The sequence below is a fragment of the Haliotis cracherodii genome, unplaced genomic scaffold (genome assembly GCF_022045235.1).
Source record: "Haliotis cracherodii isolate W230 unplaced genomic scaffold, xgHalCrac1.p SCAF_11, whole genome shotgun sequence".
Lineage (NCBI taxonomy): Eukaryota > Metazoa > Mollusca > Gastropoda > Lepetellida > Haliotidae > Haliotis > Haliotis cracherodii.
The window spans coordinates 25,510,342-25,527,548 of record NW_027266266.1 but is presented as its reverse complement, the minus strand read 5'-3'; the positions used below and the strand labels follow the sequence as shown (position 1 = coordinate 25,527,548).

At 39.1% G+C, this 17,207-nt stretch overlaps 1 protein-coding gene across 1 annotated transcript; it reads left to right on the top strand.

Moving 5' to 3' along the window:
- The first annotated feature begins 792 nt into the window (after window positions 1–792).
- LOC139456365 (uncharacterized) lies at window positions 793–14,439 on the top strand. Its single transcript, XM_071238018.1, has 20 exons — window positions 793–998; window positions 1,618–1,823; window positions 1,919–2,257; window positions 2,344–2,401; window positions 2,551–2,809; window positions 3,123–3,250; window positions 3,531–3,739; window positions 3,932–4,108; window positions 4,442–4,656; window positions 4,800–5,150; window positions 5,302–5,419; window positions 5,718–5,926; window positions 6,384–6,465; window positions 6,874–7,296; window positions 7,627–7,949; window positions 8,228–8,327; window positions 8,658–8,839; window positions 9,313–9,510; window positions 9,708–9,898; window positions 14,031–14,439. Exons 1-20 carry the CDS (start codon window positions 819–821, stop codon window positions 14,301–14,303), a joined length of 4,221 nt encoding a protein of 1,406 aa, XP_071094119.1. The 5' UTR covers window positions 793–818; the 3' UTR covers window positions 14,304–14,439.
- Window positions 14,440–17,207: the final 2,768 nt, after the last annotated feature.

The window sequence follows — 17,207 nt, the reverse complement described above, 5'->3', positions numbered from 1 at the left end:
AAACATTATCAGTGCCAGTATATCAGTATAAACACATGTGCAGATAATGTATTTTATACCAGGACTGAAGAACGAAAATACTTTTTTTCATAATTAAGTGTAAAGGGAAATGTTCACCAAAACGTAACCGACCTTTAAAGCGTCGTAAGTACTTTTTGGGATATGATCGCGTTAGTCAGCAACAAATTTGATGTTTAATGCAGACTAATACCTGTGGATAACATATTGATTTTACCACATGGCGAGTCTCGTTTCTAGGCCTATTGGGCACAAAGTCACCTTGATCACAACAAGACGAAGAACAAATGCTGTCCTTGTTGCACCCCCCACCCCCCACCCACCCCACCCCACCCCACCCCACCCCACCCCAATCACATGTATGTTACCCCTGAATGTGCTAAGGAGATAGAACTCAATTAACTAAAGATTATAAAATCGACATGTTATAACAATTCTCAATTATTAACATGTGAATATAATTAGTTTAGTATACAATACAAAATAATGATCGTTTGAAAATCTGTAAGTAATTATTAAAAAACCTAATCAATTTATTTTGCAAGATTCAATGTCAGCTTTTTTAGGTAATCTATACCTTCATAAAAAGGAAAATAATATTATTAATTCTTAGTATTTGCTTACTACTAGTTTATCTGGCTACTCAACATTTATAGGCAGTATCGCTCTTGGGTAGCCTATCATTTACAAGGAACGTGTCCAGCTCGGTTTGGTCGGACTGTACAATCCTTAACCGGTAAAAAGAACCGGTTTGATTTCTTCTGAAAACCTTAACGGCTGCTCACACAGCAAGGCTCAACATGAAGATTGTTGTGTTATGGGCTGTTTTCTGCTTATTTTGTATTCCTACTATCAATGGCGGGCGTCGATTTAAACACCAAAGTCGAGGCAACGACGTTGATGACGATGCTGAATGGGAACTGAACTCCAGAGGTCTCTTGTCACACACTGTCAATCTCGATGTCCTGCCTGACGTCAGTGTATGTACATTTTCATATGTGTCATATCTAAGCACTTTAAAGTTGATACATATTATATTGTATAGAAAACATTTAGAACAAGATAAGTGAGTGAGTATGGTTTTACGCCGCTTTTAGCAATATTCCAGCAATATCACAGCAGGGGACACCAGAAATGGGCTTCACTCAATGTACCCATGTCGAGAATCGAACCCGGGTCTTTGGCGTGACGAGCGCTTTAACCACTAGGCTACCCGACCGCCCCTAGAAGAAGATAAACTTGAGAAAATGGAGAACCCGTTACGTTTATATAATATGTTTGTGAATGTATGAATGTTTTAACCACACGAAATGGACATTTGCTATCCCAAAATTAAATAGAAATCTATTATTAACATTTCAATAATAAGACTCACATTTCAGGTAATATCATTACATTATAACATGTTAAAAGCTATGTTATGTCATGATATATTTTTTGGGTAACGCATGACCTAAATTTGCATTTCAAGTTTTATATTAGGGCATACTCTACCCCTAATTTGAAAGCTCAGAATATTGTCTGTGTGTATTATGTGTAACATTATATTACAAATCCATCGAATTTGTTTGTATTCCTTTCACACACTGTCCATAACAGGTTGCCGAAAACACCAAAGGGGAGATAATCGTGAATCTTCAGGACACCTCAGTTGCTTCCGCATGGAAGCCAGGGTGGTACCTAATGAGCACCAATGTCCGTCAGAGATATGGTTTAGAGGTCAAACACGTCGCGATTGTAAAGAAAATACAGCATGTGGATATCGTCAGTCCAACAAAAGTCAAAGTCTATGGCATCGACGTCAGGTAAGCCACAGAAAATATATATTACATGCCATGTATTGTTTGTTGTACGTTATTATTGAAGCTGATTTTAACATATCTATAATTTTCGATTTCAGTGCCTTAGATCTACTTCAGGAAGCACAAGTATTTCTAAGATATCCCCGCTTAACCGATACACATGGTCATCGTCAGAAAAGATACGTGTCCAATCTTCTCTCTAAAGTTTTGGACAAGATCAACTTCCATGCTACTGATGGCGATGAGTCTATCAACTTTAACTTTGATCCCAAGACTAATCACTCAAGCAAAACATACAGTGTATACAAGGAGCAAGGTGACAAGGAGGTCAAGGTCGAGAAGATTAATAAAGGCCAGACAAGTGCCATTCCTGGAGATGCTGACTTCCGCCTTACCTGCAAGAACTGCTATGAACAGAGACACCTTGGGCACACAATGTGAGTATTTCATGATGATATATAGAACAAGTGAAAAGCACGTTCAGTTTGAAAGCATTTCACAATCATTTACGCTTTGTTTACAGGGATCTTCAAATTGAACGACGAAACAAGACTGCTACTGTCAAGAAGTTCTTAATGCAGGTTGTGCTATTTAGTTTTTATTTAATTTCTTGCAGTTAGTTAATTAGGGTAACGTTTTGACACTTGCTTTAACGTATAAGATTTTCAAAAACTGATCCCATAAAATTAATCGTGTCATGTTTATAGTAGAAAATATTTTTCATATGCAGAGCGATGTCAGTACAGACCTCAACGTCGAGTTCGAAGTTAAGTTCAAAAAAGCTCTTGGCCTCACAGAGCGAATTGTCATGGAAAAGACACCCTCTACCATACTGCGTACCATACCAGTTGCCATAGTGGACGAGAAGTTACCTGCCATACAGCTGGTTATCTCATATTACAAAACTGTGTATCTGGAAATAAACGCAACATCTGATGGACCAATAAACTACAGTGGCAAATACCATGTTCAAGGAAATTACACTATGAGTATGAAAACGTATTTTCATACATTTGAGAACATTTCAGTTGTGTTAAACATATATTTCTGAGATAATATTACTGGGAACACATTGTGCTACTTTGTCATGCTTCATTATGCCCTATCAAAATACATACAGGAACACAGGGAATCAACACAAGAAAACAAATACCTCAATAATATATCGCTGATAAATTACGGTAATCCGTTTTATGTCAAATACGTCTCTTACAGCATGTTTCACTGCATTTACTGCTTATTGAGAGGATGACTTGTATGAGATCAAATATTTCGCGTATCATTTACCATTTGTTGCTTTAGCTTCCACTGAGGCGTCAGAAAATGTCCCCAAAACAGATTTGACCACAACTGCCTGGTCATCTTCAGAACATTCATTCTCTGGTCATTCTTCAAAACCATACAACATCTCGATGGCTCTTTATCAAGAGGTGAGACGATAGATAATTGTGATGGTGCCTCCTTTATTCATCCATTCTCCCTGTAGTTTTCATCAATATTTTATTATTCGTACATGAATGTGCTTTTACCGATTCTATGATTCTCATTTCGTCATGCACGTCACTATACAAATGAAAGACGTTTGAACGCGACGTTTAATACCATTTCACCTCTCCTCACCTGACAATAGTAACGATAATAATTATTTTCCCTCATGTTTTTACATGCATGTATTTGAGATTTTTAAATATTTATCCTCTTGTCTGCCAGGTTACTCTACAAGCTTCTGTTCAGTGGTCTCAGCATGATGTTTCCCTTGTGTTCACGCCCCCGGAAGTTGCAAGTTTCAGGCCTGTCCTGTACGCCCGAACTACCGAGGATGAATACAGTCACTGTGAAACAGCCACGCTCACAGTTGACGGGATATTTACCTTCGACAAGTCAGATTTTGTGGCTAAAGCTTTCCATAAAACCATATGGTAAATCATTTCTTGGTATAGAATTTGTTGAATGTGCATTGATCTGCACAAGCAGTGTGTTGTTTTCAACGAATTGTTTAGAATCTACATCTTTCAGCAATATAACGTGTACGTTGTGTATGTATATATCTTTTCAGTTTCATATAATGAAGATAGTTGAATAAATATACACGGATTCTGCGATATTTTCAGGGACCTGGATTTAATAGACACGTCCCTCTTTCACAAGTATTTGATAACAGAACCGCTTTCCAATGTCTGCTCGGCAAACTGTGGTCCTCCTGTCGCTGATGTTCATGGAAAGGCAATGGAAGACATCTGTGGTGCATCGGGGGACAAGATTGTCAGAGGAGATAGCAATTTTAACAAGTAACCTTTAAAAATACAATACTGTATGCATCACGAAATATGGCCCCGCTAACACTTTGTGGTGAATATTTGTGTCAGTTTCATGTATTTAATCATTTAGAAGGCGACTGTGTGTGTTCTCGTATGTAAACCGGTACATTTACAACTGATGAAAAAACACTCATTTTGACACAATACTTTATGGTCCTTTCAGGAACCTTTGGTTAACGAAAATATGAGTCAGTAGATGTAACTTACCACAATGTCACAAAGATTGGATACGGTGTTTCAACAAACTTTTAGTGAACGCTAATTTTGTAGAACTTATAATCTTATGCAATTCCAATTCTGCAGATTAACATTGATTGGGGGCGATTTCATCCTGTTTCGGTCCGAAGAAAGTGAGAGCTCTACCTGGTGTGGAAAATCAGGTCGGGCATGCCATACATGTGTCTGGAGTGATAATGGAGACAATAGGATTGACGCATGTGCAGACAGACTGATGTCATCAGTGGCGGCGTCAACATTGACCACTCTCGGACAACTGGCTGCAAAGGAATGGCCAAACAGTAAGTCGCCGTTTCATCAATAACATGCAGATACATTCTTGATTCTTAAATTCAAATATGGAGAGTGATAGTTACAGGGCTGTTGCATGTTAGATCTACCTAACTGTCATAAAATGTTTTAAGTACCAATTTATGTATTACAGGAAAACTGGTGGTGCTTGAAGCATGGGATGAACCTACGTCGGCTGATCCTCACGGAAGTCATGGAATTGCCTCCCTGCATTATACCGGAAGAGCTTTACAGGTGGCGTTGACAACTGAAAACATCAGCAATTCTACATCACTGCAGATTGAAAAGTCAACATCAGTATTGAAGAGATTGGCGGAACTAGGTGCTTGCGCTGGATTTCCATTCTTTGATGTCTCTTCCGGTCATGTACAGTTCTGTGTTCATGACGATTACTTGTCTCAACGAAGATCCAGGAGATCTGCCATGGGACCGTCAGCAAACAATTTGGAGAAGGACTATTTCATGAGAACCATGAATAAAACGGGTAAATATTGAAGTATATGCATGCCTGTCTGTTTACATTGTGAATTTGTAACAAAGATTTTGAAGCTCCAAAGTGCCATCCGTTAGATTCATCTCTCTCACAATTTATGAGGTCAATGAAGAATCTGATCTTACGTTTGATGTTCTTTCAGGTATAGTCCCTATAAAGTGCATCGTTGACAATATTAAACAATGGATAAATAATCATCATGGTCCAATATTTAACGAAGTCATCAATCCTCTTTTGCAAGAACGCAATATACAGTACAGGTAAAGTTTCTTTTTTTGCGAGTCCATTCAATTCACTCATTAAATAAAGCACTAAAATAAACGCCTTTAAACTATAGGGTTGTTTGTCCCAGAAATGAAGAAATGATATATGTTCTGTATATGTAACTTCGTATATGATACAAGAGTTAATAATTCTTTAACCAAAATAACCAAAGAATTTTAAATGCATAAGTTCCGTAAAGCTGAACCTTTTATATAGTATATAGTACACAGAGACATGCTTGTGTTTGAATGTGATAGGTACACATTTGTCTGTTACAAACTTTATTGTCCTCAGGCTGATTCAATATCCATTTGATGACCTCACATTTGATCCAGAGGGGTCATTATCAGCCATGTGCTATCAGTCGACTAGACGGTGCAAAAGCACTTGTGAGTGGTCTGACAGTACGGAACCCTGGGATTGGTGTCAGACAAGGGTCATGACACCCAGAATGGCGATACGGCTGCGACGACTGGCCGCCATCGCCAGTCAACATAATTCAGGTACATGTATGACTCGTTCTGCACGGTTAACGAAAGATTATTTATGGTCAGATCAACTTCTTTAGTAAAGAGACCCGTGAAGATCCGGCTTAGAAATGTACATATACAAGGGGCGTTCAAAACGTTTTGCACCTTCAATATAAGACCAAGTCGCAGAATATCTTTTGCACTTATATTTTTCAATATAATCTCCATTCACCTCAATACACTTATTCCATTTGTCCTTCAAGCTTTTAATACCACTTTAATAGAAATCGTCAGATTGACCCTCTAATCACGCCTCTGTGGCAGCCTTTATGTCCTCGTCATCCTGGAAGCGTCTTCCGGATTTCATTTGCCAGAACAAGAAATAATCACTGGGAGCTATGTCGGGGCTATACAATTAAATCACCCACTCTTATATTGAAGTTGAAAAACTTTTTGAACGCCTCTCGTACATGTAGCTGTCATACTGCAGGTACGAAATTGAAAGTGACAAAGCCATCACAAGAGGTTCATAATGGCGCTGCTAAAGACAAATCCTTTGAATCTAACGGCAGGTACGTATTCGTATACTACTATGTTACATTAAATTCATGAACAATCAACAAACGAAAGGATATGACGAAAGCAAAACATTCCAATGGAATTTAATATGTGTGCACGGTAGGATTGTGCATATCGTGGAGAGTCCGAATCCGATATATTTGTGTTTTTGTTAAACCTATTGTATTTACCAGCTGTTATACAATAATAATGTTTGCCTGAATCGCGCAATCTTTCTGTTATCAATCTAGCATGCACAATGATATACTACAATATGAATTGGCTCACAAAATTAAACCCATGATTGTGAGCTGACCAAGCGAATCTAGCTAGTACTATAATTCAGGCGTTATTTATGATATATTTACATAACATCCAATGGACTGTAACATCATGTACAAAGCATTATCCAATATTAACAGGAAACTACAGATTTCTCTCCCATCAGTCACTACAATATCGATATCCAAGCTCCGCTCTATGGCAAACTGTGCAGGCTTTGACTTCGTAGACACCTCCAAGTCTTCATCTATTGACGTATATGTCAAGCTTCAAGATGGCTACCAGGCAACGATTGTCCCTTTCCAGGATACTACATTGTTAGCCGTAGGGGTCGAGGACGAAGACTACGCCTACCCCGAAGAGCTAAAGAACGAGTTTAGAACATCTTTACTTTTTGACGGGTTTAACCCACACGAACAAATATCTGAGCACTTTAAGGTATCAGATTTCAAGCATTCAGAGAAGAGGTTCTTCAGACTCGACCAATACTTGGCAGACTGTCTCGAGCTTGTGGTACACGATCTTGGAGAAGCCATCAAAATCATTCCGGATTCAGCCTACAGGTACAATACTCATAAAAGGCTTTGAGTTAATTCAGCGTCTTTTGAGTCAATGTATCAATAGCTACAGATAGTAATACCTTTAGCCTTCTTACCTTTGAATGCGATACACATAACTCTATGAAATGTAAAACGCCTTGATATATATGTATGTCTCATTTCAAGCTACACTACAATGCATTTTATTGTACATGAAGTAACATGAGATTCTATAATGAATATTTCAGAATGGGGAGGTGTTTTATTACTACTTAATATTCCATTTAAGACGAGTTGCAGATTGAACTAGAAATGTATAATAATTAAATTAACTCTTACATTTATGATGCCTAGGTCCCACTCCATCAACATGCGTGACATCGCCCATAGACATCCTCAGGAAAAAGTGAGGTTCGAAACAGGACAAGCTGTGTATGTCACAGCCATGGCAGACCTGCCAAACAATTTCCTTGTAAATCTTGGCTATTCATTTCTGAGAAGCTGTCCACCCATACTTCGTCTGCAGTCACGCGGACTTGGCATTGGTTGCCATAGTAACAAAATATACATCGACATTCGACCGATGGCAATCGATGACGACATAGCCGATGTGTGGGATGCTGATAATAAGCCTGTGTTTGACATCATTCAGAGAGCAATGGATGATCTCAAGAGAGGTGGTTATTATAGAGTGTTGTTGAATATAATCCTGTTAAGATACAATAATAATACATAGCAAATATAGGTTGAGTTGTGATTTGAAAATATTACCAGTTACTCCATTGTATTTTAGTTCTCAAACGTTTTTGTTGCTTGGATACTTTTAAGAATCTTAAAATAGTTATTGTAGGTATAAAACTGTCTGAAGAGAAAGAAAAAGATAACATATTGTATATTTTATACCGCCGTATGTGAAGATCATACTATGTCACTCGTAATAATGAACGTGTTTCAGGGGGACCAGTAATATATCCTTTGAACCTCAAGAGGACATGTCAAGATCCACGATTAGGAGAACAGTTCGCATACTACTCTTTCAATAAGCACTCATTTGGGTATGTATACAACTGAAGAAGTGCAAAAACAGAACAGTATGATTACTTTTTTGTTTCAAATGTATCACCAAAATCAGAATAATTACACGAAATTGCAATTGAAATGTGTGAATGAAAATAACGTCGAATCATGAGGATAGTGTGATGAGGTTCATCTTATTTTAGAGAAGTTAAAAATAGAAAGGAGTGTGCTCAACAACAATATTTATGCTGCACGATTAATCAAGTTGGGTAGGATTGGTGCATAATAAAATGTTTCAGTGGTGGATTGTACCATCATACTAGTTTATTCTGGTGTATGGTACAGTGTACTGATACTGCATGCATCAGGTTCTGTTTTCACGACCGGGAGAGCCACTTCTGTCGCGACACCAGGGAACACAGACAACAACAGGCCAACACACTTCGAGATGACCTGATGAAAGTTGCAGGGACCACGATGACTAGGAGTTCGATAGAGAAGGATCTACAGAAGTGTGTTTTGGACAACTGTGGAGGATGTCCTGGGAAAGGTATCGCTGCTCTAAAATTAACTCCCTTATTCTCGTAACCATGAGGTAAATCCCCCTGGCCTCCCGTTGGTGCATTATCCATTGCTTGTTACCAATCAGTGGTAAGTTAAGTGTTGGCTTCCTTTTGTCCATTGCTAATCCCCTATCAGCGCCAATTATCTGTTGGCTTCCTTTGTTAAGTTTCTCCACCCTTGTTATCGTATTACTTTTGTTGTTCTTACAGGAACATATAAATGTTCTCTGCCTCATAGCATATTATTCACCTGATGAAAGAGTATGTATATACTCCGCAACGTTGTGTTCCTCATGATACAGAAAATGAAATCCATGAATTCGTTTTCTTATGTGTATCACCTCTAAATGCCTTTCAAAGACTTGATTAGGTACATATTCTGATGATTTTATTGTTGACACTGATACTGATGCTTGGACTATAAGCTGCTGCTGTTAGTTAAAACATTGCATGTTCCCAGGACCAACGTGGGACAAGAAGGTGTTGGGATGTGTGGGAATGGTCCATACGTACCTGACTCTTGCCAATAACCAGTTCAGTAACGTGGTTGACAAGGCTGCCTTCTTCAACACCGACAATGCCGAATCCAGCGTTCACTCTCTGGCGTGTCATGATGATGCAGTGTGTGTTGAGAACACACAAATATACTCACTCATAAGTAAGAACTAAACTATTCCTGCAACATTTCTACAAAGCGCGTTCATTGAAGCTTAAATAATCACTATTGTCACTACTGGAGAATTGACGAGCGTGGTTTTGTTGTATTACATCATCTGTCATGTAGCAATGCAACTTCAAATGTTACACTGACACAGCATTGTTTGAAATTCGTAAAATCAGAACTTGTATTTCCAGTGCCTCTGTTGAACTCCAAGTACCAACCTGACCCTAAACAGAGCAGAGAAGAAATGTTGTACAGTGGCGACAACAACCCATCACCACTGATAACTCTGATAGAACAAGAGTTTGCAAGCCAAGTATCTGGTGTTGTGAAGGTGTACATAGAGTCGGAGACAGACATGGCCGCCATGAGAGATGTTATAAAGGTATATGTGGAGGCTGTTCTGCCCGTTCAATGATTTTACCAGGTTTTTTGTCCAAACCTTTTGAGAACATTGAGTAGTTACCACCTGTATACTACATAAACGGTTCATGTGTTTCATCCTATAGATAGATAAACTGTGTAATGTAACGTAAATTAAATCAATTATGACATGTATAATAAACCTTTATGATCCCATGCTGTGTATGACGTACAAGATCAAGACAATTAGGAGATAAATTTACTGTCTTTTCATTGTAGAGCTAGGTTACCTGTAGATTTAACCATGCTAAATTGAATTTGGTGTTAGCGGCATGGGTTGAGTCCAGTGTTTTGAGTGGGTTATCGATCTGAATTACGGAATCACCGAACAAAATATGGCGCTGTATATACTCAAGCAGTTTGTTTACACTGTAATACTTCACTCGAACATATGGCAGGCTTTGAAAGCATATAAGCACGGCAACTTGGTAAGCTAAGATGAGGCATCCTTAAAAAAACAAAGATAGCTTTGCAAGGCTTTCGCTCTACATCGCACGTCACCATTATGCCGTCATACCGCATATTGTGGCGCAAAAAACATGACGACAAAACCGTATACAGAAAAGCGCCAAAATTCCAAGCTCTCTGTTGTCTTCAAAACGTAAATACATTCCCTTTGTACGTAGATTGCTATCGTGTTTTCTGCACGAAATGTATTGCCACACATCCTTTTGATATTGTATTAACCGCATCCGTGCAATTAGTAACCTGTAATTGTAGATATAATAATTTAAATATGCCTACCGACAATGACTGAAAATAGTACTATTCTATGAATATTAGCTTCCGCGGTGATGCGGCCGTCAAACCAGTTGTTTCAATCAGAGGGGGGTTATTGTTTATTCTAATAGCCTCTGATTGGCAGATCAGATTCGAGTATGTTTCATTGTAGAATTCATGACATGAATATCTGAATGTCACGTCTCATGTCAAATTATTATTATTATTATAATTATTATTATTATTATTATTATTATTATTATTATTATGAAAATGAAATATGCAGCAAAGAGGGTTTGGGTGATCCTGGGACATTCATGCTGGTTAGGCTCATCATCAGGGCCCTTGCCCCCTCTACACGCAGCCCAGAGAGCGAATGGGACTTCTCCCAGGAAGGACTGCCTAGTCAAACCCAACCAGAAGTTTTCGTAGAATGTGAAGACTACCCAACACTGCAACCGTCTGCATTACCCAGATTGTCAGAAGGGTTGTATTCCTGGTAGCAACCCCGGGTACTCTCCCAAAGTCAGTCAACAGATTGTGAGGGACCAAACCTAAGGCACAGAGAACAATGGGGAGTCTGACAACTTGGTACTTTGGATGCAAGCGTGACATTTCGAAAGCGAGGTCCGCATATTTGCCATTTTTTTCCTCAATTTTGTCAATCACATTTGTCTCAAAGGGGACCGAAAATTCAATCTTATCATTGATTTCATTGGATTTATCAAATAGAACAAGATCTGGTTTGTTGGGCTGGATACGTCTAAGGCTGTAAATGGGCCTATTCCAAAGAAGTTTGTATTGATCATTTTCCATGACGCCCTCTACATATTCCGGATCGTACCATGGTTGGACCTCTGTGTCAAAACCACAAGCATGGCGAAGACGGTAATAAAATGATCGAGCAACACCATCATGTCGCTTAAGATTTTGTGTTTGTGCCAAAGCTGGGCATCCACTGAAAATGTGTTGGACAGTCTCATTAAATTCATTACATAACCTACATTTCATATTTACATTTTGATGCAACATCACACATTGACGGTTTCGAGTGGGAAGTGACTGGTCTTTCAGTTTCACTTTTCAGGCCAGACGACTTCATCCAAGCGAAGGACTCTGCAGGATCTGCTGATCTTCTCCATTTTACTGTCGACTACCCTTGAAGATGAGGGTTAGAATTGGTCTTTAGCAACCCATGCTTGTCTTAAGAGAGATGATCGGGAGCGGGTGGTCAGGCTCCCTGACTTGCTACTTCATTTGCCAAGTGCCAAATGCTACCGTACCTTACTTTTGATAGCATTGTTAAAAGCAAACCATTTGAGGATTCGAACATGGTCTAGGTTTATGGGTTTAGAACACTCTGGTTCACTCTGGCATACTCCAATTTCATAGCGATGATGTCCTGCAATCAGTACCTACATTTGACGGCGTTGGTACAAGAAACCATTTGAGGTTTCGAACATGCTCAATTCAAACATGGGTTAAGAACTCACTAGGACACATGTGGTGATGTCTCGCAAGCGGTTCCTTACGTTTGATGGCGTTGGTACAAGGAAACCATTTGAGGATTCGAACATGGTCCAAGTCGGAAATGAGATTAGAACATCCTTAGACATTCTGGGACACGTCAATTTTGTAGCGGCGATATCTCGCAAGTCTTTCCTTACTTTTAAAACAAACAACCATTCTTAGATTCGAACATGGCTCAGGTCCACAACAGGTTTAGCACTGTCTCTAAGCAATGCGACAGATATCCGTGGTCCTGACGAATTCAGAACGCTAGTCCGTTTGACTGTAGCTGAAAAGAAGTTACAGCCTGTTCAAGAGTCAGTAAGCCGAAAGGCTGAAGAGCTCTGGTGTTATCGTTCGATTTAATATTGTTATTATTCCGCCGATTTTTGTACCAGAGCAATATTACATGGCCAAGAGAAGATTTTGAAATTTGAAGTTTGAAAGATATATTTCGCCCCGTTGCTCCGCAACCGCTTTTCCGGTTACTTTCAGAACATGTGTGTATCTGCTTATCCAGTTACTTTTTGTTCTTTGACTTTGGTCATTGGTCACGTTGTTTGGCAGCCATATTGCATTCAAGGTTTTCACAGTTTCTTTTGGGTACCTGTCTTCGAACGCAAACAACTCCGAGTCAACTGCATGAAATGCTTCCAAACTTTCTGAGAATTGTCTCCATACAGAACACAACAAACTGTATTAGCCGTTTTTGGATATCGTTTTTAGTTGCGGCCAGACCGCCTCCGTGGTCTAGTGGTAGAGCGTCCGCCCGGAGAGCGGAAGGTCCGGGGTTCGATCCCCGCCGCGTCATAGCAAAAGACGTTAAAAGATGGTACTTGTTGTTACCCTGTCTGGCACTCGGCATTTAGGTGCTAAAACAAGGAGTGGTCGGCTCGGAGTCAGTATACTGTGTCTGAGTGGGGTATTCATGTTAAACTGCGACATGGTATCTCAGTGAGCTAGCACCATAAATCGGCATCAGTCCGGACTAGTACAAGCAGCCAAACAAACACACACGTACATGCACGTCGCTATATAAGTACACTAATCTTGGACGCGACGTTAAACCCCATTTCACCTCACCACTAGTTGCGGCCTTATTGGATTCAAAGTTTTCACAATGTCTTTTGGGTTCCTGTTTTCAAACGCAAACAACTCAGATTCCACTGCATGAAATGCTTCCAAACTTTCTGAGAATTGTCTCCGCACACAACACAGCAAACTCTAGTAGCCGCTTGGGGTTATCTGTTTTAGTTGCGGTTGTATTTGATTTTGATCATATCTTTACCGAGATTTTACTTTAAAGATCATATCTTGTTAGTTTGTTGACAGAAACTATTGCAAGTTTACATGAAGTTAGTGTGTCATATGCATCTTATTTTCTGTTCTTGGGTGCATGAAAAAAGTAACAACACTTGGTGGTAATATTTGATTAATATTTCGGACACCCCTGGAACACGTCAATTTCGTAGCGGTGATATCCTGCAAACGTTGACTACCTTTTGACAGAGTTGGTACAGCCAAACCCTTTGAGGATTCGAACATATTCGATGTCGGAAATTGGTTTAAAAGACTTGGCACACGCCAATTTCGTAGCGGCTATACCCTGCAAGTTGTGCCTATATGTGACGGATTTGGTACAAGGAAACCCTTTGAGGACTCGAACATGGACGTTTTTGCACAGTGTAACTTGGAGCCCGCCATTGCTGCTTTGTAGCTATTATTATTATTATTATCTCTTTATATAGCGCAAAATCCACATCACTGAGAGACATGCTCAATGTCCAGAAAGTGAATGTAAAATAATATGTATGTCTTTACAGAAATACTAAACCAATGTTTCACACGAACATGTAATGTTCCAGATCCTGATGATCTACAACAGGGACGTGGCTGAGGTGGAGTTCCATCTGACTGACACGGTGGACCAGGACAACGTCATGTCCGCACTGCAGAGGAAGCTGGAGTACTGGTCGGGGACGGCCTGCCCAAAGTGGAGTCGGTTTGCTGTGGCTGGTTTCAGTATCCATGACATCCCCCATCACAGGAGGAAGAGGAGTCTGGAAAGGAGCAGGAGCAGGAACAAGGTGAAGAAGGCCATGAAGGAGTGGGAACTGGACTGGATAAAGAAGATGTGAACTGACAGACCTGGATTATAGATATCCCATGACAGTGATAAAGATATTTCAGTGTGTGGTGGCGATTGATTTATGAATACCTTTTCAACTTTCAAAATATTGTGTACACTTTTACACAGGTCATATGGTTTTTAACCATGGAGAATGATTTACCTTTTATGTATTGCAAATAAATAGTCGCATCTGCTGTCAAACGTATTTAGTTATTTTTTACTTTATTTCTTACTCAACCATTCCAACCTTTCTGTTATTTTCATAACCTCTAAAACATTATATGTTATATTATACCGCTCACTCAGTCTTCATCTAAGCATGTTTGGTTAAACGCTGCTTTGTTCAAACGTTTTGATTATCTGCAGAAACAGTTGCCAAATGCAAAATCGTGATTGAAATTAAATGAAAGGATCACTACAACTGACACTAGGTGTTCGTAAAAGGGTTAGCATGACCTGCTCTAATGGTAGCAACGGTCACTCACAAAACTCTCATAAAAACGTAAATGTGTGTTGCCTAACGCCGCACCAAGTATACAATGCAAAAAAAGAGGGGGACGTGCAAGGGGTGGTATGCAAGATTTACCATTGTCACTCAGGCTCGGTTGTGAGCAGACGCATATTGTTTTCCTGGCAGCAAACGCCCAAAGACACTTTATTAAACACATTTACACCATTAAGGAAGCAACAGCATTGATCATGCGACGTTTGCTAACGACGTTAATATTCCAGTCTTGACCTGACAAACGTCGGACGACGTCGGCTTCCGATTAAGGCAACAAATCAATTCCCTCGCGGTAAACCATGTTTGCATTTGGTTGGTACTTACGAATGCACATCTAAGATTATATATCTTAGATGAAAAGAAGATAGCAAACGATAGAAAGGGCAGGGCTCTTTAACTAGTTCAGTATCATAAAAATGTTTTGAGAATAAAAATAATATCCACGTACAGTTAAACACCTGTATTCTCAAGCAATTTTTTGTATACTGATTTTGTGAAACAGAAATAAGTTGTTTCGTGTTTAAACAGTTTTATGGACGACATAATCTTAAATAATAAGTTTAGGGACGCTTATCTTTGTTAACTAGCTTACGTGGTAGAGACAAGTCCAAACACACATTAGAGGTCATTTCAAAGACATGTCCTTTCATAAGAAATTGAAGATCACACCAGGAGGTTTACAATCTTCATATGTCAAGCATGAGCACAATTGGCTTTATTGTAGAGATTTCGTAGTTTCTTATCTTTGAGCTCCTTACCATTGATTGACGAGCGTAATATATGACTCTTGACATCTACTAGGCGTATATTTAAGACCCACAAGCTTATAACTGACATAAGTTGGGATTTTGAAAAATGGCATCTTGTGATTTCTATATTCCTCACGAATCAACATGTTTTGCAGTTTCACTTACTTATAAAAAATGATCCTGCAAAGCCCTGAAGACTTGCCTTAATGTTTATAAGAAAAAATATACAATGAGTGATAATGGTTGTAACTGTACTGGATAATAATATTTCCTACAGGAAATCTATTATAATGTGGTCGTCAAAATGTGCGAAATTATAAGATAATGTGATGCATGATAATGCTGTTAGAAAATAGTAGGATCCATGTGATTCTTAAAATGATGCTCAGAATAATGATAACTAATGTCATTGTCTTACGTTTCGCACAATATTTGTCAATATTTGAAAATTCAAACACGTTTCTTCAAGAGGTCAGGAAATCCTCATTTTGCAAATTTAAAAATGTACATAGACACACAACATTCATTATCGGCCACTATAACATTGATTTCGCATCAGGCATGGCATCGCATCGCATCTCATCATATCGCAACATTGTTCATCGCATTGCACATCACATCGCAACACATATCTATTATACGTTACGCCATAGATATATGTGGCCGTTACACTGTTGACAAATAGAACAGAACCTTGTCCCGCTCCTTGCAAAGTTTGATTAAGGATAACAATAAAGAGTCCATAAAACATGTTTCTCGGAATAGATAAACCTTTAACAATCCAGTGATTGACACCATGAGCATCGATCCACGCAATTGGGATCGATGACATGCATCAATCAAGTAGGCGAGCCTGACCACCCGATCTCAATCATCAGGTTCCTGGATAGACAAAATGCAGTGATACGTCATAAGCCATGGTACCAGGACTTTTCCCTTTGTTCCGATTTATCATCATCTTTATGCAATTGCAAAAGAAACACTATTTAAGAAACACAAGTGCAATGTGTGTCCCCAGCATCAAAGTATACATCACAATAGTCGTATTGTCTTGTTGTTTATTCATGTGAACTGTTATTCAAGAATGGATACCGCTTGTGTCTCGAAATCACTATAGGTCGATCAACATTTGATGGTCTCATAGCCATGCTCTATATAAGAGGATTGGAATTCTACGCTATTCAGTACCAGGAGTACGACGTTCCATTGTAGACCTAAAGTGAGGTAAGATATTGATCCTCGCACATAGTCGAGACTGTTCACATTACCTCCCCGATGATATTGCAGTGAGTAACTGCAAGTATAGGCGATATAACAAATTTAATGACTAATCCGTTAACTGGAGTGTACCTCTCCGTGATGTCATGTGACTTTAATTCACTCATTAAATCTTCATCCTTGGCATGCATTTGAAGATAACTTTAAACATGGCCTAACCTTACAGATTAGTTCATGTGTAGTTCCGCAGCCATGACTACTTGACAAGTATGGCCTCTGTGATGGGGGCGTTTTTTAACAGGACGATGAAAAGCGGATTTGTATAGACGAGTAACGCCATTTGATCAAGTTTGATTAATTCAACGATTTATTTTTTATATAAATTAATATCATACTACAGGTTCAGTAATAACGATAAGAATGATTGTTGGTTATAACC

What these genes read in the sequence shown, in the direction of transcription:
- LOC139456365 (XM_071238018.1), top strand. Translation starts at nt 819, where the DNA reads ATGAAGATTGTTGTGTTATGGGCTGTTTTCTGCTTATTTTGTATTCCT. An exon ending in TGCAAAGGAATGGCCAAACA is followed by an intron (nt 4,657 to 4,799) that starts GTAAGTCGCCGT and finishes TATGTATTACAG; the next exon opens with GAAAACTGGTGGTGCTTGAA. An exon ending in GAGAACCATGAATAAAACGG is followed by an intron (nt 5,151 to 5,301) that starts GTAAATATTGAA and finishes ATGTTCTTTCAG; the next exon opens with GTATAGTCCCTATAAAGTGC.